The 23,732-nt window shown below is 39.4% G+C and overlaps 1 protein-coding gene across 2 annotated transcripts in view; it reads left to right on the forward strand.

Annotated features, from left to right (window-relative positions):
* The window catches only part of KLHL14 (kelch like family member 14), a 100,074-nt gene that overhangs the window by 15,554 nt on the left and 60,788 nt on the right, over window positions 1-23,732 (forward strand). For both annotated transcript variants that reach the window (XM_029225169.1, XM_029225178.1), the window contains exon 2: window positions 12,431-12,552. In XM_029225169.1, the coding sequence (XP_029081002.1) occupies window positions 12,431-12,552 (122 nt within the window). The remainder of the gene's footprint in view (window positions 1-12,430; window positions 12,553-23,732) is intronic.

A 23,732-nucleotide genomic window follows, 5' to 3' on the forward strand; every position in this document is an offset into this window, starting at 1 on the left:
CTCAACCACTACGCCAGCAGGGAAGCCCATAGATCAGTAGTTCTTTGAAGAATCAACCATAGAGCTTTTTTATTGAAACATATCTTCCCTAGTCCTACCCAGAGATTCTAAATAGATTGATCTGGAACGTGGACCCAGGAACCTGCATATTTAGCAACTTGCTGGGTGATTTTGGGACCACACTGTGAAAATCACAAGACTAAACAGATGCTTCTGTTTTCCAATTTACTACGTATCTATGGACGATGGAAGAAAATACTGATTGCGATTTACTGGAAGATAAGTTTAAGGAAAATTTCTTGCAAAATTAAAAGAAATCAGATTCACTGACATGAGAAAAAGGGAAATGAGTCTTAGGGAAAGTTATTGGAATTACCGGACTCTAGGGGATTTGTTTCTGGATGATGAAATTTGGGTACCTACTGTGCTAGAGAATTTTCAGGATAATTCAAGCCACACAGTAGAGAATCCACAATTCAGCTTCAGAGAATGTGGTGAATTTTCCCAGAATAATTTGTTTCTGCCTGTCAGAGATCTGATGATTGTAAAGGACAGTGTCAGGGATTGGCTGATCGGTGAGTCTCAGAGGCTTCTGCAAATTCGCCTTCCTGGGGGTACGTTGGAGAGCCTCCCAGATCCTGCAGATCCCTCGAGCCAGGGTTTCCTTTATCACTTAGCCCCTCCAGGGTTGGTGAAGCAGCAAAGAACAGGCTCCCCACAGGGAGGGAGAGGAAAAGAAGAGGAAGATAAGAAATTCCTATTTCACCCACCACAGTGGGGTGTCCCTAAGCTGGATCCCACAAGCCACACCTCATCGTCTCCACATCTCACACCCCAGGCCTGCCTCAGTCCCTCACAGCTTCTCTACCCCAAGATAAGGATAACTTTCATTTATCTTAATCCCAGGATGATTTCATAACATTATTCTTCCCCTAAAAATAAATTCTGGGCCCATGTAGAGGGTATCAGTTACAACTCCCTTTTTTTGAAAATGGATACCTATTTATTGCCGTGAATATTCCAAGAGAAGCATGGGGTAATACATTCAGTTACCAACTAACTTTTCTCCCTGTCTCTCTGCATGACCACTCCTGCAGTGATGCTCCAACTGGCAACAGCCTGCCTGGCGGGAGGCTGGCTCCTGTTACTCAGTACGAGCTTCCTACTTTCCCCATGAGAAATCTTTCCCTGGAGTTAGAGGAATGGATAAAATCAGTCTCTAGACCCATGAGGTGTCAGTCAGGCCATTGTCCCCTCATCCTGAATGGCTGAACTTCTATTTGGGGAACGTGATTTTGTTAAAGATTCATTTTTACTGTTAGGTCTGGAACTGTCAGATACAAGTAATTTCAGTGGGAGGTATGTAACATCCTGAACTTGGATTTTCAGCGTCATCATGTGATCTTGTGTCTTTCTGCACTTTGTCTTGTGCAGCAGGTACCAACATTTCCCCAGGTCAGGAAGTCACTCTTTTCTCTTCAGAAAGGCGGCCAGATGGGAGGGAGAGAGAGAGAAGTCTCAGTAATGAGACTGGTTCTCAAGAGGCAGCGTAGTCTAATAATTGGCCTTTATTAGGGGTTTAAACGCAGGCATTACTTAGGACTCCATCACTGGCATGAGAGTGATGCTTTATCGCTTTTCATCACTAGGCTACACAGAGCTTGAATAGCTCCTTGGTGACAGGCTGCACAGAACCACTTCTCTCTTGAGTTTTTTCCTATGACACAAACATTGGTGTCCCTGCCAGCGTGTTGGGTGGCATCTGTTTTAGTGAGTAGGGAGACCCCGAGTCCCACTTGGAGGCAGGAGGATTAGTCGAAGAGGTCATACTTGCCACACAACTTCCTCCCAGGAATAGGGAGGATTAATGAGATGCTATTCCCATTGCAATTCATGCTCCTCAGAAAGTCACTATGTACTAGGTATTAGAATTAGAGATCATATAGGTAATCAAGCAAAGAAGATATGCAACTACTTCTAGTTACCAAAGGAAGCTTTCATCTAGGAGGTTGGGGACGGGTGGAAATGCAGTGAGTATAAAGGTGGCTGGAAGCCATTTTTCTGCATGAAGCAAAGGACAAGGAGTGAAGTGTGAAATGCTATGTACAGTATAAAGATAGACCCATTCTGGCTTATGAACTAAGCCTTGGGGAGGCTTACATTTCATGGATTCAGATGAGGACCTTAAGACACTTTTGTCATATCTGCCTCTGCCATCATGAACCAGTCTACAGCTTTGGTGTTCAGAGAAATGTGGCAAAAACATCAGTAAACTACCCCACCTGCATGCTGGAGGACCCGGTGACATTCTGAGTTCAGTATGTGTCAGTGAAGAATTGTGGAAGAATGTCCTAGTGTGCTACGGGGGCTGGGGTGAGAAGTGAAGGAGTGGGAAGATGGTTCACTACAATTGTAACATGCAAAGCTCCAGTCATTCAACATGTTGAGCTTCTCATGGTCAAACCTGTAAGAAGGGGCCAAGTTGGAATGTGACTAGGTTTTCAGAGTCACAGGTTTTCAGAATGTGACTAGGGTTCAAGATTTTAAAGTCCTGGTTTCTTCCAGTTACTCTAGTGTGTCCTCAACTATGGTTTACCTGCCACTGGTAGAATGTGAGACCATTTCAGATGGTACACAAGAAACCATTTTTAAATTTATTTTAATCGTTAGGTATTACTATATTTTAACATGTGTTAGAGGTAAAACACAGTTAACCCATGAAGTCCATGATTCATAAATATAATTGCTGGAACAATGATTCTCAATACCGGTTGTATATTAGAACCACACAGAAAGCTTAAAAAGATTTTTAAAAGACACCGATGCTGGGTCCCACAGTAGATCATGAAATCAGAATCTCTGAGAGGCACCCCGACCCTAAATATTTTATAAAAGCTCTCCCAGGTGGTTCTAAAGAGCAGCCACCATTGGGAAAGACTAGAACACACTAGGGATTAAGCATTTTAAAGTGATCAGTTTTAAATAAAATATAAAGTAAATAATATATGGATATGGCAAAGATCATTAAAGCCCTGTATTGTGCTAATAACTGAAATTGGGTAAACTTCCCTCTATCGTGGGTAGCTCCCATTCTGGGGGACAACACTGATCCTAGGTAGCGGTTAGATTTGGGGGTTAATCAACAAGACTGTCTGTTCTCCAATATGTCACCCTCTGACACTTCCACATTTTGGTTCAGAAACGTGGCTTTTCCTCTTTCCCTTTTGCCTTTTGACACCCCCATCACCACACCCACTGACTAGACCTTAAAACAGATGAGGAAAAAAAAAGGATGATGAGAATCTGTAATGACATATATCTGGATTAGCGGGATTGCAAATGACTTTGACTCTTTTCACCAGTTCGTTCTTTTATTCATCATTTCTTCATTCCTACAACAAGCATTTACTGAGTACCTATGTAGTACTAAGTCCTTTTTGTGTTTAACTAAGAATTTTTCTCAGTGAGCCTGTGTTGTCTTTATGATCAAACGAATCGTAAAGTTACTCCCATTTTAGGAAAACTAAATACTGTATATGACTGACCATTCCCCAGTTACCACGCAGCCAAACTCCTGGCGGGAGATAAAGTGTCAGAAGATGGAAGCAAAGACATTTTCAGCCATTCCTGAGAATCACAGAAGGGTTGTGTACGAAAGCCCTAGAGACATTTCCTCTGTGAAATGGAAGAAATAAAACCCATCCTGAGGCACTGGAAAAGGTGCCCAAACCCTTTTTCCTCTATTCTTTCATCTGTTAAATGGGGATAATGATACTTTATGTTTACCTACCTCAGAGAGGCATTACCAGGTCTATTTAAAGGCTCTTCTGATGAAAGCTACTGTGTAATTACCAAGAACAGCTATGATAAAAAAAAAAAAACCTAAATACAGCAGCAAATCAGCTGGAACAAGTTCTCCAGGGAGTTTACTTCTCTGGAAAAATTTAAGAAAGGGGTAGCAGCTCTCGTCTGGCGACTTTTGGGTACCCTTCAAGCTGGAAGTTTAAGGAAGGCTAGCTGATCTGGAAAGTCTCCTCCTGGCTACTGATTTGGGATCTTTCTCTGTTTACTTTTCCCCCATGGTCTAAGCAGTTTCCATCTGAAATTGCTCTTTCAAGTTTTTCAGATCTTAACTCAGAAACTGTTTTATCCGTGAAAAGAATCTCAAGCAAGGCAATTACCTATGACAGAGAAAGAGAGAGAGAGTGTTTGAGAGAGAGAGAGAGACAAAGAGAGAAAAGGGAGGCTATAATGTAGAGGATATGTGCATTTTATCGAGGATAAGTAATGGGGAATTCTTTGATAGTTTATAAAAAGAGGACCAAAGTAATCGATCATTAATGTCAGGCTTTGCTGAAATTCATTTGACAAAGCATGTAGGGTAAATTAGATGGGAGCAGAAGCTCACAAAGCAAGGACATCACTATTACAACAGCTCAAGAGAAAGTCAGCCCAGCTGAATCAGGCTACTGGCAGTTCGGTTGAAATGAAGAGATATATATTTTTTATGTTGGAGTATAGTTGATTAACAATGTTGTGTTAGGTTCAGGTGTACAACAGAGTGATTCAGTTATACATATACATGTATCTATTCTTCTTCAAATTCTTTTCCTAATTAGGTTGTTACAGAATACTGAGCAGAGTTCCCTGTGCTATACAGTAGGTCCTTGTTGATTATCTATTTTAAATATAGCAGTGTGTACATGTTACAGCTCTAGAATCCATAGGATTTGGTACAACATTGACTATAGCAGGAAAATGAGAGAAGAGTCAAGATTACCATACAGTTTGGAGAGTTGGATATCATAAGGTTTGGGGACTTCCTTAACAGAGAGAGATGGCAGCCAAGAATGAGTGGGTTGAATTTATGAATGAGATCTAGACCAATGCCATTGTAGGAAGCCCAGTGGTTTTATATTTTTGTTAAACTTGCTTGTGCAGTAAATACTCTGACTGTTTATAAACAGTGCACCTATGGTACCTGAAAAGGCTTCTAAACAATAAAAGAAACTGCCAAAATTCCAAAGATGGATTTTCAAGTGAGTGCTTTGTAAGCTTAATAATTATGCATAATAATAATCATTGTCATTTATCGATTGATTACTATGGGAACTACATGCATATTTTCCATATGCAACTCAGATGTCAGCTGGTGGCTTTTCATTTCTGGTAAAGATCTGGTAAAATTGTTGCAAACCCCTTCAATCCAAAGGCCTGTGGAAATCCAAAACCTGTCTTTGTCTCTGTGAATCCCCAGGGCTTTACATCTTCCCGAATTTCCCTGCCTCCAGATCACTACCAAACACCACTGCTGTACCACCAGATGTGAAATTGCCCATTCACTCACCGCTTGTATAAAATGCTAAGCCATCATAGGGTTAGCAAAGTTCACTGAAGTTGGAAAGTCGTGGGAAAGAGGCATAACTTCTTCCAGTCTTCTCCAGCCTCTCCCTACTGGATCATGTTGGGAGCATCAGCTTTTTTTGTTGTTGTTTGTTTTTATACATTTATTTATTTTTTATTTATCTATTTTTGGCTGCGTTTGGTCTTCTTTGCTGGGCTTGGGCTTTCTCTAGTTGTGGCGAGCGGGGGCTACTCTTCGCTGTGGTGTGCGGGCTTCTCATTGTGGTGGCTTTTCTTGTCGCGGAGCACAGGCTCTAGGCATGCAAGCTTCAGTATTTGTGGCTTGAGGGTTCTAGAGCGAAGGCTCAGTAGTTGTGGCGCACGGGTTTAGTTGCTCCGCGACTTGTGGGATCTTCCCGGGCCAGGGCTTGAACGCGTGTCCCCTGCATTGGTAGATGGATTCTTAACCACTGCACCACCAGGGAATTCCCAGGAGCATCAGTTTTTGTCTCCCCTCGCTGTGCAGAGACATTCATCTTTAAAGGCAACAGCAGCACGAAGTGCCCTTCGTTGGTTGAAGAGACTAGATCTAGGAGGTGATTTTGTTTACGAGTTGCAGCCATTTCTTTTCCAAATTATGCTTAAATGACTTCATTTAACCCTCACAACATTCCCACTTTACAGATGAGGCAACTGAGGCTTCAAGAGGTTGAATACCAGCCCAAGTATATAAACGTATGAAGTGGTAAAAAGAGAACTTCAGTCCAGGTCTGGCTGATTCTTAAATTAAAATTAACTTGGTCTTTAAAAGATGGAATAATTATTATCTACCCCTATTTACATTGCCCCTTCAAAACTGCTTAGTTTTTCCATTACATTTTTGTTTAAAAAAAAGAAATGGCAATACACCTCTGAAGACCATATATGGGGAATTACAGAGTAAAAATCCCAGTATTTATGTATCATTTCAGAGAGAATGAGTTGGGATGACTAAAATATCTAAACCATGGAAATGTGATGCTATTACTTCTAAGTAATACAATTTGGATGTGGACATGGGCTACTCGCTTATCAAACCTGCAGATTACACAAAGGAATAGCTATACTGAGGAGGATGGCGATGAGCGGAGGATGGTGATAGACAGCAGTTAATTAGCACCACTGTAAATGCTTTGCATATATTGTTTTTAATCCTGAAGATTAAACAAACCTATGCCTTAGGTCTATTCTTATCCCAGTTTTACACACGAGATTCAAGAGGACAAAGAAGCTAGCCCAGGGTCACTCATCTCAGAACAGCGGAAGCCAAAAGTCTCACCCCAATTGTGAGACCTACACTCTTAACAACCAGGCTGTCCTGCTTGGAGAATCGTGATATTTCCAATAGATGTCCCCACTAGAATGGAAGTACCTGCCACGAAGAACAGGGAATTTATTCCTCTTGTTCGCACCATGACCTTTAGTGCTTAGAACATAGTAGAAACTGGAACATAGTAGAAACTCAATTAATAATTGCTAAATGATAAATTAATTGAAACAAAGTGTCTCAATCAGTAGAGGGTATAAAAGCATTTAAAAAGGGTAATGCATTGATATTTAAAATACTTAACTAGAAGAAAGATAGGATAGGGAAAAGCCTGACTTGACAACCTGGGTTGGTTTTTTTAAAAACAATCTGTATTTGTAGTCAGCTGGAACCAGCACTGCATTGTGACAGCTGAAAGACCATTGTGATTTTTAAAAAGCCTTAAAAAGATACATCACATCACATATCAATATCATATTTGTTATATTGTGTACAGTTCTAATAAGGTACATTGAGTACATTTTTAATAAGGAAAATGGAAAGTTTTTCAGAAAGAAATGGACATTTTCAACATGCTAAAGAGAAGACATATAGCAACCATCTGCCGTTATCGGAGGTGCTGCCATGACAGCACCTTTGCTCTTTTTCTCTGAAAGACTTTGGCAGATTCTCAGCTCAGCATAAGGAGAAAAAAATCAATCTAACACAACTGGCCAACAACTTTCCACAACAGAGTGCGTTTGAAAAACTAAGGTCCATTTCATTATAAATTTCCAAATTAATAAGAATGCTTATTAAAAAAACTATTGAAAGGATTTCTACATTATGTAGAGAACTGGACCAAATCAGTGGCCTCAAGTCTGGCTGTGTGTCAGGATCAACCAGAAAACTGTGAAACATTATCGATTTTTCAGGCTTCATCCCACTGAATCATCATCTCCAGGAATTAGGACCTAAGAATCTATCTCAAGAATCTTAATTTTTTAATCCCCTCAGATGACTTTGATGACTTGCCAGACTTGGAAATCCCTGAACGAGATGACCTCAAAGTTCTCTTCTAACTCTCTGACTTAATGATTCTTAAGAATATTGCAGAACATTTTCTTTAGTAAACAAATAATGATTTGTTATCTGCAAAATGAACTTAGCCTAAATGTACACGGGTGGCTCTAAAGTGCCAGCAGACCGGCTGATTTCTTAAATTGGTTAAAACGCTTCTTGCAATCTAGTTAATAAAAAATTTTTATATGTATCCTGGGGAAGGAAAACTTTATCTGGCCTGTTTCCCAATTATTGAAGCTCCAAATCACTGAAATATAAATAAATGAGACTTTACCATACTTATAACACCAGTATGATGAAAAATTTGTTTACACCAGGAGGTTTTAGGTTATCCTTCAATCATTCATCCCTGGAACCAAAGTACCTATGCGCGCGAGCGCACACGCATACACACGCACACACATGCACAAATGTGACACATGGTAAATGTTGGGCAATTACTGAGCTGGAACAAAGGAGACCTTCAAATTCCATCGCCTTTTTAACCTTATATTTTTCTTTGCAAGAATCTAGGGACCCAAAGGCATCTAAATAATATTATTAATCACGACATACTCAGCTCTTTAAGTTTCTCTAATTACTTAACTCTTAAATATATTACTTTGGTCTAAGTGGTGCTAAGATGAGGAGTAAAAAGGAGTATTTTTTAAATATTAACAGACTTAAAGAGAACAGATTAATTTTGGCTAAATTGGCTTCCTGTGTAAAGAGCTTCTAAAAAGTATACTATGTTGCCTATGAAGGAACTCTAATTATTGCAATATTGTAGATTTTGCCTAATCTAAAATTAAACCTGTAAGGCTCCACTGGAATTGTTTAGAAGAGAATAATTGAAACCCCCTTCAGCAAGTTAATTCAGATTCTTCTAATTTTACTTTTCTAGTTCACAAGGTATCTTTTTTCATGGCGTTTTCAAATTGAAGTTCACACACATCAAATAAGTGGCATGATAATCAGAGGTTTCAATATCCAATATGCATTCATTATTATCTGTCATTATTGTCATTGTCACGATTATAATTGCACACTGTAAAGAGAATGGAAGCTTTTCCACAGGAATTATTCACGTGTATTAGTTTCTAGGAGTAATTGAATAGTTGACACTGCATTTATATCAAAGTAAAATATGTGCTGGTGTTTCTCATTTGTTTTATTCTTAAGAAATAAGAAATGTAGACTAATCTCCATTAGGTCTCCTTATTTGGATCCAGAAATGTTCACAGTTTTATGTGATGTCTGATGTATACTTTCTTATAACAAGGCTCAAGATAGCCAATATAATTAAAATGATAATTTTCTAAGAACATACAATTATAAGATAACAGCTAGGTAGTGAAACCCTCTTAATTAACTTGTATTTAAATATATGAACTCAGCAAGTATCTCTGTGAAAAATACTACTTTTCTTTTTTAACTAATCAGGATTGGCATAATGAAATAAAGCCCACATCGTATTGTCAATACTAAAGATAAATTAATAATAATTTACCTTAGAGTTTACATAGAACTTTTCACCTCATTGTTTTACATCATTCTCACGACAATCCTTTGAAGATGCAGATCAGATATTACTCCTCTATTTAAAGATGAGAAAACATAGGCTCCAAGAAGCCAAGTTAATTATACAAAGTCACTCTGCTGAATAGCAAAATCAGCCCCAGAATCCAGGTCACCTGGGTCTTAACCAGAATTTACGGTAAAATAAAAAATTTTTAAATAAATTTGAATTTTAAAAAGATCATGGACCTGGTAGAGTTAGAAGGGCTAGGTCTGAACACTGTTTCTGCCGCTTTATTTGACTCTAAGAACTTTCTCACTTTCCTATAAAATGGAACTATACCTATGACGTAGGGCTGTTTTGAGAGTCAGTGGAGAAAATGGTGAGAAAACCACTTACATGTGTTTTGTTATTTTATGTGTTCTTTCTTCTGTACTATATGCTACTTCTCACGTGCTTTATCCTGTTTTTGCTTTCTATGTGCTTCACCTTCACAAGGTAGAGTTTTAAGCTTTGTTTAGAATTAAATAATATCAATACCGGGTTGGAACATTGAGTAACACTAAACTCTAGAAACAAAATACTGCAAGGAAGAAAGCCATAAATTGAATGAGTGATGATATAAATATAATAGTGCAAAAGCTTTAGAATGTGTCTTCATTCACTAAGAAGGCCAAATGTAATGAACTACTAGGAGAACTGCACCTTTACAGAAAACACACAGCCAATGAGGGGAGCTGGGGTTTCCTTTACTTCCATGTAATTCTTCAGGAGGGCTGGGTGGTTTAGAGACTTGTCCTAGTTGATGTGAAGTCTCTCAGAGCTGCTATGCCAGCTAGCCTTTAAACAGTGTCTTTGCTGGCAGGGTGGAAGTTGTTACCATTTGCCATTTGATCAGTGGTTTATTTATCGGTAATCTCAGTCCAGTTCTTAGGGGACAGATGGCAATGACTGGCTTTTTGGGCACAAATACTCTCAATCTGCTCCCCATCTGCAGAGATGGTCCATCTAAGGAGGTGGTGAAAATCACCAATGGGATTGGTCCAGGGAAACTAGCCTTATCAATGAATGAAACGCCCTTACAAACATATTTGAGCCATGAGTTTATCTCCCTTTGTCACTCATGAAACACATTTTAAAAGCAGTACATTTATTTAAATATTAAAACAAAGATTTAATTACATTGCTTTGGTCATACCACCATTCCAATGAGTCCTTGCCTCTATGTCTAACCGGTAGATACGGTCCATCTTTCCCCACCTTCAATCTAGAGCACATACATGTGTCAAATCACGACAGCCACAGAATCGTGACTTCCCGTTGAACAGGTCTGTCTACACGTGGAAACTGACAGCCATCTAAAAATATAGAGGCTTTCATCTTAACTTATACTCACAGAGTGGTTGATTATTTGAGCTAAACCTACAGGAAAAAATTGTCTTATATTAGTCCTGTAACCAGGCATTTAGGAGATTATATGGCACATGAATTATGTATTGTTTGCGAATAAAAGAGAGGTACTTACTGCACTGAATTTTCTTAACCCCTGTGAACAAACCACCCCAATCGTTGACATCCTCAAAATATGGAGCTCTTTGCTATTGTATTGTTTTTGTTTCCCAACTACTGATCTATAAGGCATATGGGTACAGTTCCAAAGTACTTCAGCTTCAAAGAAGTCGAGTTTTTTTGTTTGTGGCAAAATTAATATTGCAAGCTGATATCACATTGAACATTCTTCTACAAGTACAGCTCCCCCTATGCATGAGTCCCTGATAGGAGGTTTTCCAGAAGGTATTTTTTTCTGCTGAGGCATATATGAGGCATTCTATGGCACCAGAGTTTCATTAAAGGAATTCTCTTGTTCCCTTCCTTCCCATGGAAATGTCATTAACTGTATTCAGTTAACTCTCCGAATGTTAGGTTCTTAACCAACAAACAGTGCTTCTCCACTAGGGCGTACTTCGCCAAGCGTCCTTGAATCAGAACGACCAGGCTGAATATGTAATAACAGATTCTGAGCCACGCTGTGGGTGGTGAGCATATCTAAGAGGAACCCTTTTACATTTACTGACTTTTTCCTTCAATCATGCTTGTTTCGTTTCTTCCACCACCACCTTCAGCCTTTCAGGTGAACGAAAGTTTCAATTATATGTAAAGCAACCGTTAAATCAGCAGGACACCTGTGGGGGGCTGGGTCTCCCCTCCTCCGTCCAATCGCAAGTGAGCTCAGTCCATTACTGTTCCCGAGGGTCATACATCCATCAGGTCGAGTGTGCCGGCCAGGGTGCATCTTACAGCTTTCACTGCATATGAGACATTGCAGGCCTGTTCTCAGGAACTGCCGGGCAGACTGGGAATCACAGTCACGCGTAATAGCAGCGAATTGCTAGCTCTTGATGGGTGGGTAGTCACTCCTTTCAGCGGTTGCCCCCTGGGGGGAGAAGGTAGAAAAACAGAGGGAGGGAATTAGAGTGACTTTGCACAGCTGAGCAAGTTCATGCTGCTGGATCAGAGGCAAGCGTTGGCAGGGCTCCACTCTGGGGAGGCTCAAAACAACCTCACAGTCTCATTTTTACCAATTGGTGCTGCTGTGTCGCCCCTGGTGCCCTGGGATGGGGGGAGGGAGAGGAGGGGCTGGGAAGAGGATGAAGGTGGAAGTCTCAGCTAAATTCAACAGAAAGTCCTGTTCGTGCTGGTGAACCCACCCCAGTAAGCCCTGTGCTAATTGTACCAAACTGGTATTTGAAGCTCGCTGGGTGATGAAAGAGTTGGCTCACAAAGTCTCTGCATAACCTTAATTTTTTCAAGGTTCTTTGAGTGGAGAATGGTTTTTGATAATGATTTTGACTAATACGATTTTTGACGTGCAACCTTAATGCTTAACCTCAGCACAACTCCAGAGCATTTCCTGTGTACTCAGGTGTAAAGAGTGATGATTTAAAGGGATAATACAAGAAAAAGGTCGTTCTAGAATGAACCTCTCACAAATTGCATAAAAGGAGCTTATTATTCCTTGAGTATGGGGATATGCCATGCTTCTGATCATTTTTCTGCTTGGTTCAAAAAAACTGTTGAGACATGAATGGGAGAAGAAACAGAAAAAAATGAAATAGAAATCTGCAAGCAGGGAACATTCTTTTGATGGTTATGATTTTGTTGCCACTAAAGAGGCTCTACAATAATGTGGTTATTCTTCTCCTCTTTTGTTTTGGGTGAAGAATTCGCTCTAACAAGAAAATGCTGTTGTTGGTTGGTGGATTGCCTCCTGGGCCGGACCGGCTCCCCAGCAATTTGGTTCAGTACTATGATGATGAAAAGAAGACGTGGAAAATCCTCACAAGTGAGTGCCTTTCTTTATTTACTTACCCACCTATTTATTTCGGGTTAGAGCTATCTTGATGAATTTGAAAACATGGTTAATCAAATTAGACATTTTATTGATTTGTTACCCTTTGGAGGTGTGTTTATGTATCACAGGGGACTTAAAGTCAAAGACTAAATTAACATTGCGGAGTGGCCGATTTGGTAGTGGAAGAGGCCTAAATTAAAAGTGGCCTAAAATCAGTGCACTTGAGTTGGTGTTTCTGTGTGTGTTCCCACAGAGGGAGAGGGAAGACCGAGATCTTCCAAAAGAAATTCTTCCATTATGGTTTTGCTCTTGGGAAAGGGAAAGCTTGGTTAATAGCACTAGTAAATTTTCTCATGTCAGAATGATTGTTTAGTTCGTTGTCTCTGTAACTAATGTTCATTGTCTCTGTAACTAATGTTCATTTTGATTTTTAGGCATCTTTCCACATTAACCTTTAATCTGTGGTCCCCGGTCTTTAGAGAACCATCCCCTTCCACTGCTCCACAGTTCAGATGGACAGATATACCCAGGACCTCTCCCTGCTGCATTAAATTGTGCTTGAAACTTCCACCCAAGATTCTTCTCCTCCCCTCCTTAAAGGGTGATTGTGTTTTAGAGCAAACCTCTTGCCTTGGGCACTGAGATTTGGAACTTATTGTTACATCGGTTATGATTCCCAATCTGACTCAGTCATGGAATCAAAAATCATCATTTCTTGAGTGCAGGGGACTGTGTGCACCGGTCCCCTTGTGGGCACCGTGGCTGCACTGGTCAATAAAACTAAATTTTAACTGTCAAAATTGCCCAGAGCTGTATAGATAAAATAATAAGTGAGCAATTTTGATCCATAAATCAAAGCCATACATTTAAAACCGACAAAAGTGAAAGTTAGATTTTCTTATTGCATGTGTCTTTTAAGCAGTTATATATTTTAGCAGATTTTTTAAAAAGTCATTTCCTCTTCTCTTACTGAAAGCCCTTTAAAATAACAGAAACAGGACAACAGTTTGCCCATAAATGCAGGAAAGGAGCAAAGACATGTGAGGTGGTGCTTGAAATAATACATTTTGGAGCTGGCTTACCCCAGCGAAACCTGCAGTAGCGTCGTCCAGGAACTGCAATGAGAAAGCTCCCTGGACACCTGTACACTCTGGTTGTAGTAACAAAGTGATGGAGAGTAGAAGCCAGATTAGGAAGGAAGAAAAATAAGTTAGAGATGCCTTCAAATGATTTTCATTCTCTTTTTGACAAAAATACCGTTCATAGTGGTTTAAACATCTGAATGAGTTGAGCAAGCTGTATTTTCAAGATTCGTCAGAAACTCAAGCTAAAGTAAAACCAAAGAATCAATTTTCTGACACTTGATCAATAGAGAAAGCCTCCACAGAAGTAGACATGGATACGGGGAGGAGGAGAGAGGAAAGAGGAAGAACAAGAGATTCTTGATGAGAGATGACAGAGAAACAGAGGCCAAGGGGCAGGGAGATATTACACCCAAGCGATAAATGGTATTCACTCACAAATCCATCTCTTCTCCCAAATACATCAGGCAAGGTCCAATTTTCTAGTGGTTTGAAGCCCTACGTTAAAGGCAAAAAGATTAATTAAAGCATTATGAACAATACATAAGAAAAGTCTTAGGCTCATTTCAAGCCTTGTTCAGAGACAGGGTGATCATCCAATCTATTGTTCAACCTAGGAGACTTTAGAGCATGAAATGGGGATCTGTTAATTATGCTGGGGCAACGGGTATAGACTGGAACATAGGGTCACCCTACTTCAATTTTTCATATTGCCTGATTTAACTCTTTACTTAGCAAGATGTAGTAAGAAAGCACGAAGTTGAGTCAGTCAGACCTGGGTTGAAACCCACATCTGTGACCTTGAGCAAGTCATATGCATGTCCTGAGTCATGGTTTCTTCATTCTACAGCATCCTTTGAGTATTTTTAAAATAAAATTGTGTTTGTAAATCATCTAGCACATAGCAGGAACTCAGTAAATTGCAGATACTATTGCTATTTTTGTAACACTGTTACCAATATTAGCGTAAGAACTGTATGTACCTTTGTACCTTGGAGGCCTCAGTCAACTCAAGCTCTCCAGGAAGAGGGGAGACAAATTACATTTTAACAGACACAACACAAAGACCCACTGGTTCAGTAGGGAGACCAGTTTCTCTAGTTTTTATATGTTGAATGTAGTCATAGGCAGACTAAGAAGTAAAGATAGATGGGTTTCTGTTGACTCCATTCATCAGATTTGAAATGGAAGGAAATAAAGACATTAATGTATAGAAAAGTTCAAATAATGGGAACATTTTCAAAGATCTTGAATCGTTTTTCTGTACTCAGGCAGCTCACAGCTTTGAAATAAATGTCTACTTGTACTCTTCATTTCACTTGGCTTGTACTTTAAAATATAGAGTTTATTACTTGCTGGGCTGTGACTACATGGTCCCAAGTGAAAGCATATTTTTTAGGTTTATTGGAGAAATATAGACAGTTTATTTGGATGATTTCTGCTGCTGGGTTGTATTTTTTAATTAAGGCATCTTATTTGGCTAAACTGAATAAGTCAGGTAACTGATCAATTTCCACACTCTTTGGCCCACCTAATAATAAATGAAGAAATGTTTCTTATTGGAATAAGAAAGTATCCATATTCTCTCCAAATCCAATGAAACATTAGGGATTACAGAGCTTCCCACGGTCTTTTTTTTTTTTTTTTTTTTTGACCCCAAAGAACTGCCAAGCTAATTGGCAGGGAGTTGAAGATGACAATTAATGCTAGCAGACAGTTCCTGGTGTGGCGTCTGCTCATTTACTGAATGACTCTCTCCATAAAATCTAACAAATAAGGTAACCAGCAAAAACCGAAAACCTGAGATTAGCTAGAGCCTCTGAATCTTAGAATCCTTTACCACTTGGCTTGAGCAAATATTTTCCAGCCTGTCTCACAGACGTGCTGCTTTTAGAAGAGTGCCATCCACAGGCAGGAGCACAGCTGCCCACTTATGGGTGCCACACCACTTACGCATGTAATAAAACCAAGAAGAATTAAAAGGAAAGTCAGTCATAATTTTCTTTAGCTCTTATTCTGTTATGTTATTTATGTTTTAGAAACACTATATAAGGGGTCCACAAATAACAAGAAATTGAATGGAGTGGAGGTGAGTGGAAGTGAAAAAATGGTTCTACCTAACATAAAGAAAACAGAATTCAACAGTCAACTCACCAGTGGCTTGGTCTACCCAGACAGCAAAGGGGATGATTATTCTCACTGAAAAGACTTAGTAACATACTAACACAACCTTCATTTTTATCCTCCTCTTTGGAAAAAAATCACTTATTTAACATTATAGAATTAATATTAAGAATAGTAACATATTCCCCAGCCTCTATGAGCAAAGTACTGAGAAATACCCTGTAAAAATGACGGTAGGTCCTTTTGTAAATGTGAAATGTTAAGTATTGGCGTTGTTCTCTTGACTGTTAATAATGAAAGGGAAGTTGAAATGCACTTTTGTTCATTTTTATTTTACAGTACTGCTTTTCTTGCCTTTCTCACTCCTGCACGCAGTCTTCCATTTCATTCTTAACCTATTAGGAAGCAGTACAGGAGACATGAATACTAAAATGGCCAATGCAGAAAGCATGCCTCTTGCACTTTGCAGGTCCTAAATCCTTCGTTTAAAGATCAAACAAAACAGTTCCCATGGCTACTATGTACTTTCATAGCATATGACTGACACATCAAAGTTTTTATGAAGTCCTCGTGTGGAAGCAGCTTACCTTCCTTCCCAGGAGACAGTACAGAGGGGCTGTCTATTCTATTTGGGTTCCCCACTGACCATGTGTTTCCCGGAAATTGACTTCCTTTTTCCTACGTTTCAGATAAGAGATTCTACTTATTAGATGCTTCTTATTGTTTTCTGTGAGCAATACCAGGAAAAAGGATTTCAAAATATAGATTTATCTCTCCATGTGCTGCTGAGGAGTTCCCTTTAATAAGGTTAGAATAAAAACTAGAAGAGCTAGGTTAGAAAGGTGTGCTCCTTCTTTTGGCCACTTGCAGTTCCATTTATTAGAGGGAGGGGGAAATGCCTTTTTTCCTCTTCCTTTCAATTTACAATTCTGTTCTTTGCTTGGTAGTGCAAGGATTTGGGGACTTGGATTTTTTCATTCGTAGAAAATAAAAGAAACCATTGTGCAGAGGTTTCCTGGGTTGTCTTCTCTGGTTCATGGAGGACCGTGAACTTGATCCCATCCACCACACAGGAACGGTCCCGGGGCTGGGCATCATCTATTTCTTTTAGGAGAGTAACAAAGATCAGAGGCTGGTGGACTCTTCATTTTTAAAAAAAATATATACTTTCCATAAATGTTGAAGAAAGACTACTGAGAAAACACATCTTATCTAAGACATTGAACTTCAGTTCCAAAAGATAAATATAGATTTGATGTTTATCCGATAATTGAGCAATGGAGAATGGTTTAATTGCTGGTTATTCAGGGAATAATAAACCTGCACATTGACAGGTTTTTTTTGTTTGTTTGTTTTTGCGGTACGCGGGCCTTTCACTGTTGTAGCCTCTCCCGTTGCGGAGCACAGGCTCCGGACGCGCAGGCTCAGCGGCCATGGCTCACGGGCCCAGCCGCTCCGCAGCATGTGGGATCTTCCCGGACCGGGGCACGAACCCGTGTCCCCTGCATTGGCAGGCGGACTCTCAACCACTGCGCCACCAGGGAAGCCCGACATTGACAGTTTTGATCAGACTTTTTTCTTGGTCCTCTGTTTCTTGATTTCAGTTCATTTCCGTTCCTTGAGGTTATATTGAGAGGAAAGGCAAGTTAGTCGAAAACAATCATTTCTTATAATTTGTTTTGAAAGAAATAAAAAGTAAGCTTAATTGAGGGTTTTATACCTGTAGGTTTCCTCTATTCATATGATCTTTATTACCAAGAACCAAAGCCCACAAATTGTTTAATTTAATTTAATTTCTAGACAGATAGGTAGGGTCTGTAGATAGTACCCCTCTCGTTGCAGGAGAACCTCAGAAAACAACTATGTGCTTCCAGAATGACTCAAAATGCCTGGGAAGAATTTAGACTTAACTACAGACCTTATTCCTTTATGTAGCAAGCAGTTATTGCATACCCACTCTGTGTTGGGTGGTAAAGTAGAATGTGATCATCTCTCCTTCCAAGAACCAGAGGAAGCGATGACAGTAAGAGTGTGCTGAGGGATAGACAGGGGAAGCTGGGCTGCTATGGGAGCACAAAAAGGGCCCTTCATCTAAACGTGGGAGGTTAGGGAGGCTTTCCTAAAAGTGACCTTCTGTAAAGCTGGAAAAAACAGGTAGGAATTATTGATGCAAAGAGGTGGGTGATAAAGTATTTTAATAAAAGGGTCCAGTACTGGGAGTGCCAAAAGGCAAGAGAGACTTGGTGCCTTCTAGAAACTGAAATGAATTTGTGTATCTATAGGAGAGCCTGAGGTTGGGGAGGTATGTGGTGGGGCTGGTGGGGCTGGAGAGTTAACCAAGAGCCCTATTGTATGGGACCGTTTCAAGGAATTCCTAAGATAGGTTCAAGAATTAAGAATTGAGAGTAGACATACCCCTCTCATTTTTATTTTTAGTGAAAACACAGTGATCTAAAGGTTTTAAAAAATGGCATGGCAGTTCTTCTCTCTTAGCTTGGAACTTTGAATTTCAATTCATGGAGTAATTGTTTCCAGGACATTGGACAAAGAAGAAGGAGAGAGAATTGTGTTTGGACTTTTAAAATATGTTAGCATCTAATTTTACCTTCAATGAGCTCAATTCTAATTTGGTATCCATGGCTGCACATTGCTATATATTTTGAATTATTTGCTTCTGTGTATTCATGCACTGGTGCATTAGTGGATTTTTCATAGATTTTTTTAAAAAAATGTGTGGTGGTCACTCCATATACTGTACTTCAAGTAAGTTGGGTGACTAGAAAAACCAGTTAACTTTATTTCTTGTTTATATATACCTCCCTTGAATATAGCAAATGCTTTTTCTCCAGAGAACAGCATGGGTACCAATAATACTGAGGCCTTCTTTACACACCAGCTGTGGTATTTGCTACTGAATCTGGCATGAAGGAGGTATGAGTGATACGGGTTGCTTGGATTTGCTCTGTGTCAATCCTAGGCAAATTGCACGCGAAGTCCAGGAAACCATTGAATGTGAGCACTGAAAGATTAAATGATCTTCTTACCCAACCCTCTCATTTTACACATTAATTTCATTCATTTAACAAATATAAGTGATACCTTCTATGTAGCAGGCATTGTCCTAGATACAGAAGAAACAATGATGAGTCAAAGCAAATAGCGTCATGTGTTCACCAAGCTTAGAGTTTAGTGGGGGAATCAGCATTAGTAAATAATTCCAGATAGCAATATAGAATAGCAAAATGTGATGGTGCTCTGAAGGAAGGGTATAAAATATATAAAGTCATGTAATGGAGAGACCAGATCTAGTGTAGGAGTCATGGACGATACCACCAAAGAAGTGACGCTTGAGCTGAGATCTGAAGGATGAGGCAGAGGTAGCTCAGGTAAAGATATGAGAGACGATTGCTTCAGGTTAGTTAAAAGTAAGTCCTAAGACCCTGTAGGAAGAAGGTGCATGGCTGAACTCAAAGAGTGAGAGGGAGAAAGATATGACGTATGGCTAAAGACATTAGCAGAAACCAGACCACGGAAGCACTTCTATGGCACATTCACAATTTTGGTTTTTACTTTAAATGACTGAAAGAGCAGAGGTGTCGTACCCAGAGTCCCACGATGATTTAGTGGCAGGACGAGGAATAGAACACTGGCCTCTGTGTTTCTCTCAAACAGTGCTGCCTCACGTACCACACCAGTCTGTCTCACCAACAAGTGCTGTTAGTCAAGACTCCAAGCAGATGAATGGGATTTAATCTGTGCCGACCCATTGCACCCATGAAAATCTAAATGGATCCAATGCACTTGGATTAGTTCCACGTCCAGAGAGTAGAACTAGTACAGGTTAATTGAATAAATATCCTATTCCTAGAGGTCAAGAATATAATATTGGTTTATGAACTAAACTGCAAATTAAGACGTGTAAGTGATGAAATTTGCATGGAAGATTACTGACAAGCCATAATTCAATGAAGATTTCTTGACATTTTAAATCTGCCTCGGAAGCAGTGGCAAAAATGAAACTACACACACACACACACACACACACACACACACACACACACACACACAGAGCAACATGTCTCAGGACAGACAGGTCTAAATGGAAATATACCCCCAGACATTGTTGACCGTGAGCCTTTGGTCATGCTGCTTCGTCTCTGATCCTTGTCATCTGCACTGTGAATATAATTATACTCACCTCTTAGATTTATTGTGAAAATTAAATAAAATAATACAATAAAATTCTGGGCTCAGCATCTGTAATATAGTGTTTCCTTATACATTTTTAAATTTTTATTTATTTAATTTATTTTATTTTTGGCTATGTTGGGTCTTCATTGCTGCATGTGGGCTTTTCTCTAGTTGCGGCGAGCGGGAGCTACTCTTCATTGCGGTGCGCAGCCTTCTCTCTGCAGCAGCTTCTCTTGTTGCAGAGCACAGGCTCTAGGCATGCGGGCTTCAGTAGTTGTGGCTCGGGCTCTAGAGCGCAGGCTCAGTAGTTGTGGCGCACGGGCTTAATTGGTACGCGGCATGTGGGATCTTCCTGGACCAGGGCTCAAACCCGTGTCCCCTGCATTGGCTGGTGGATTCTTAACCACTGTGCCACCAGGGAAGCCCCTTGATACATTTTTATTCTATTTGACTCCATTTTGTATTGTTTTATAACCAAAAAGAAGTGAATCTTGTCTTCTGCTCCTATCATCAAAGGTTTGAGGAAGGAGACACACTTTTTTTTTCTTTTTGTAACACTTATACATTTTATTTTTTAACCTAATTACATATATATTTTTAAATTTTATTGAAGTATAGTTGATTTACACTGCTGTGTTAATTTCTGCTGTACAGCAAAGTGACTCAGTTATATATATATTCTTTTTCATATTCTTTTCCATTATGGTTTATTACAGGATATTGAATATAGTTCCCTGTGCTATACAGTAGGACCTTGTTGTTTATCCATCCTATATATAATAGTTCACACCTGCTAATCCCACACTCCCAATCCGTCCCTACTCACCCACCTCCTTTTTGGCAACCACAAGTCTGTTCTCTATGTCTGTGAGTCTGTTTCTGTTTCATAAATATGTTCATTTGTGTTGTATTTTAGATTTCATATGTAAGTGATGTCCTATGGTATTTGTCTTTCTCTTTCTGACTTACTTCACTTAGTATGATAATCTCTAGGTCCATCTATGTTGCTGCAAATAGTATTATTTCATTCTTTTTATGGCGGAGTAGTATTCCATTGTATATATATACCACATCTTCTTTACTCATTCATCTGCTGATGGACATTTAGGTTGTTTCCATGTCTTGGCTATTGTAAATAGTGCTGCTATGAACATAGGGGTGCATGTATATTTTTTAATTATAGTTTTTTCTGGGTATATGCCCAGGAGTGGGATTGCTGGATCATATGGCAACTCCATTTTTACTTTTTTAGGAACCTCCATACTGTTTTCCATAGTGGCTGCAACAACCTATATTCCTACCAACAGTGTAGGAGGGTTCCCTTTTCTCCACACCCTCTTCAGGATTTATTATTTGTAGACATTTAATGATGGCCATCCTGACCACTGTGAGGTGGTACCTCATTGTAGTTTTTATTTGCATTTCTCTAATAATTAGCAATATTGAGCATCTTTTCATGTGCCTCTTGGCCATCTGAAGAAGACACACTTTTGACTCAGGATGAAATTTCTATTTCTAGCATGAAGCTATGTGTATCAGTTGGGATGGGCTAGATTATGCTGTGGTAAGAAACAACTCCAAAATCTTAAACCAACAAAAATCTTAGTTCTAACTCATGCTAAATGCCAGCACAGGTTGGCAGAGGATGTCTGAGTCATTCAGGGATCCAGGCATATGAGGCTCTACCTTAACAGGCATTTCTACCATCGGCACAGCAGGGGGAGAAATGAGCTGCAAGCATCTTGCACTGGCAATTAAAAATGACATTTGTCATTTCTGCTCAGTCACAGGGTTCATTGGAGACTCCTCTTGATCTGGAAACCAAATAAAGAGACAAATTATCTGGCTCCCTAACACAAAATGCACAGTGATAGATTAGGGACAGTATGAACACGGCAAACTCTTTAATTTAGAAACAGCATAGCAATTTAGCAACCCCACCAAATAGGCATTTGGAAGGGTGCCTATCCAAAGTTGTGTTCCCTGATGAGAGTCCTCCCTAATTCTGCTCATCAGCCTTTGTTCTCCATGGCCATGGTTCCACTGTTCGGAAGATTCTTCTTTTTTCATTATCTTCCTGATCTGAAGTGAACCTGAGGATTGTACACTTCCTAGGAGTGGAAGAGTTTTCTAAGTACATTTCATGTCTAAGACATTTATGGGACAATGGTTATTTTAAGTCTCAAATTGTCACAGCCTCTCGTAGTCCAGACTGGTGAATCTTTTGGTAATTCATCCTCTAAAACACTTAGCTGCCTTCTTATATTTATATTTCCATCTACTCCATGGCCAGTGACCATATGCACTTTTCTGATATACTTCTTATATTGCTTTTTCCTTTGTTTTCTTATAGCCATTTCTCTCTTCTCTCTCTCTCTCTTTTCCCTCCCTCCCTAATACTCTCTATATTTGTCTATCTACCTGGCTCTGCTGGGAAAGCTCCCTTTTTACTCTTTTCCCTGAGTCACAAGAGTTTGCTGAGTGTCTCTCCTTTCATTGAAACTTTCTTCTAAGATACTCTAAGGTGGTAAAATTACTATGAAAGCAATACTTTTTCTGTTTTTTTTTTGGAGTTCGGAGCAGAGAAAGGTTTATTGGAGGGCCAAGCAAGGAGAACTGGTGACTTGTGCCCAAAAACTCTGAACTCCAAAAGCCGTACTTTTAATTTTCTTTGTCAGTAAGCTGAGGGTTTTTTTTTTTTTATTTTTATTGGAGTATAGTTGATTTACAATGTTGTGTTAGTTTCAGGTGTACAGCAAAGTGAATCAGTTATACATATACGTATATCCACTCTTTTTTAGATTCTTTTCCCATGTAGGCCATTACAGAGTATTGAGTAGAGTTCCCTGTGCTATATAGTAGGTGCTTATTAGTTATCTATTTTATAGATAGTAGTGTATATATGTCAATCCCAATCTCCCAATTTGTCCCTCCCCACCCTTACCCTCTGGTAACCGTAAGTTTGTTTTCTACATCTATAACTCTGTTTCTGTTTTGTAGGTAAGTTCATTTGTACCCCTTATTTAGATTCCACGATAAGCAATATCATATGTTATTTGTCTTTCTCTGTCTGACTTACTTCACTCAGTATGACAATCTCTAGATCCATCCATGTTGCTGAAAATGGCATTATTTTGTTCTTTTTGATGGCTGAGTAATATTCCATTGTATATACATACCACATCTTCTTTATCCATTCCTCTGTTGATGGACAGAAGCTGAGTTGTTTTTTTAACTTTTTATTGGAGCATAGTTGCTTTACAATGTTGTGTTAGTTTCTACTGTACAGCAAAGTGAATCAGCTATACGTATACATATATCCCCTCTTTTTCGGATTCCCTTCCCATTTAGGTCACCACAGAGCACTGACTAGAGTTCCCTGTGCAATACAGTAAGTTCTCATTAGTCATCTATTTTATACATAACATTAATAGTGTGGATATGTCAATCCCAATCTCCCAATTCATCCCAGCCCTCAGAAGCTGAGTTTTAATTTACCTTTTTTGCTCAAAATTCTTTTCAATTTCATCTTTTCCCAGATGAGACTGAAAAACATTGCTTCTTCCAATGCTGCACGCTCCTAGATTTTGAGACTATTTCTTTCACTCCTACTTATAAATAGGCCAATGTTTTTTGTGAGATCACCTCTTCTTTGCAGATCTTGCCAAGCACAGCCGACAGCAACCAATACACACTATCAACATTCTGTTTTCAGACCTCTTCCCTTGGAGGTGGAAGTTTATTAAATAACTGATGAACCATCCAAGTAAAAGC

The sequence above is a fragment of the Monodon monoceros genome, unplaced genomic scaffold (genome assembly GCF_005190385.1).
Source record: "Monodon monoceros isolate NGI ecotype Baffin Bay Population unplaced genomic scaffold, NGI_Narwhal_1 Super_Scaffold_1, whole genome shotgun sequence".
NCBI classification, from domain to species: domain Eukaryota; kingdom Metazoa; phylum Chordata; class Mammalia; order Artiodactyla; family Monodontidae; genus Monodon; species Monodon monoceros.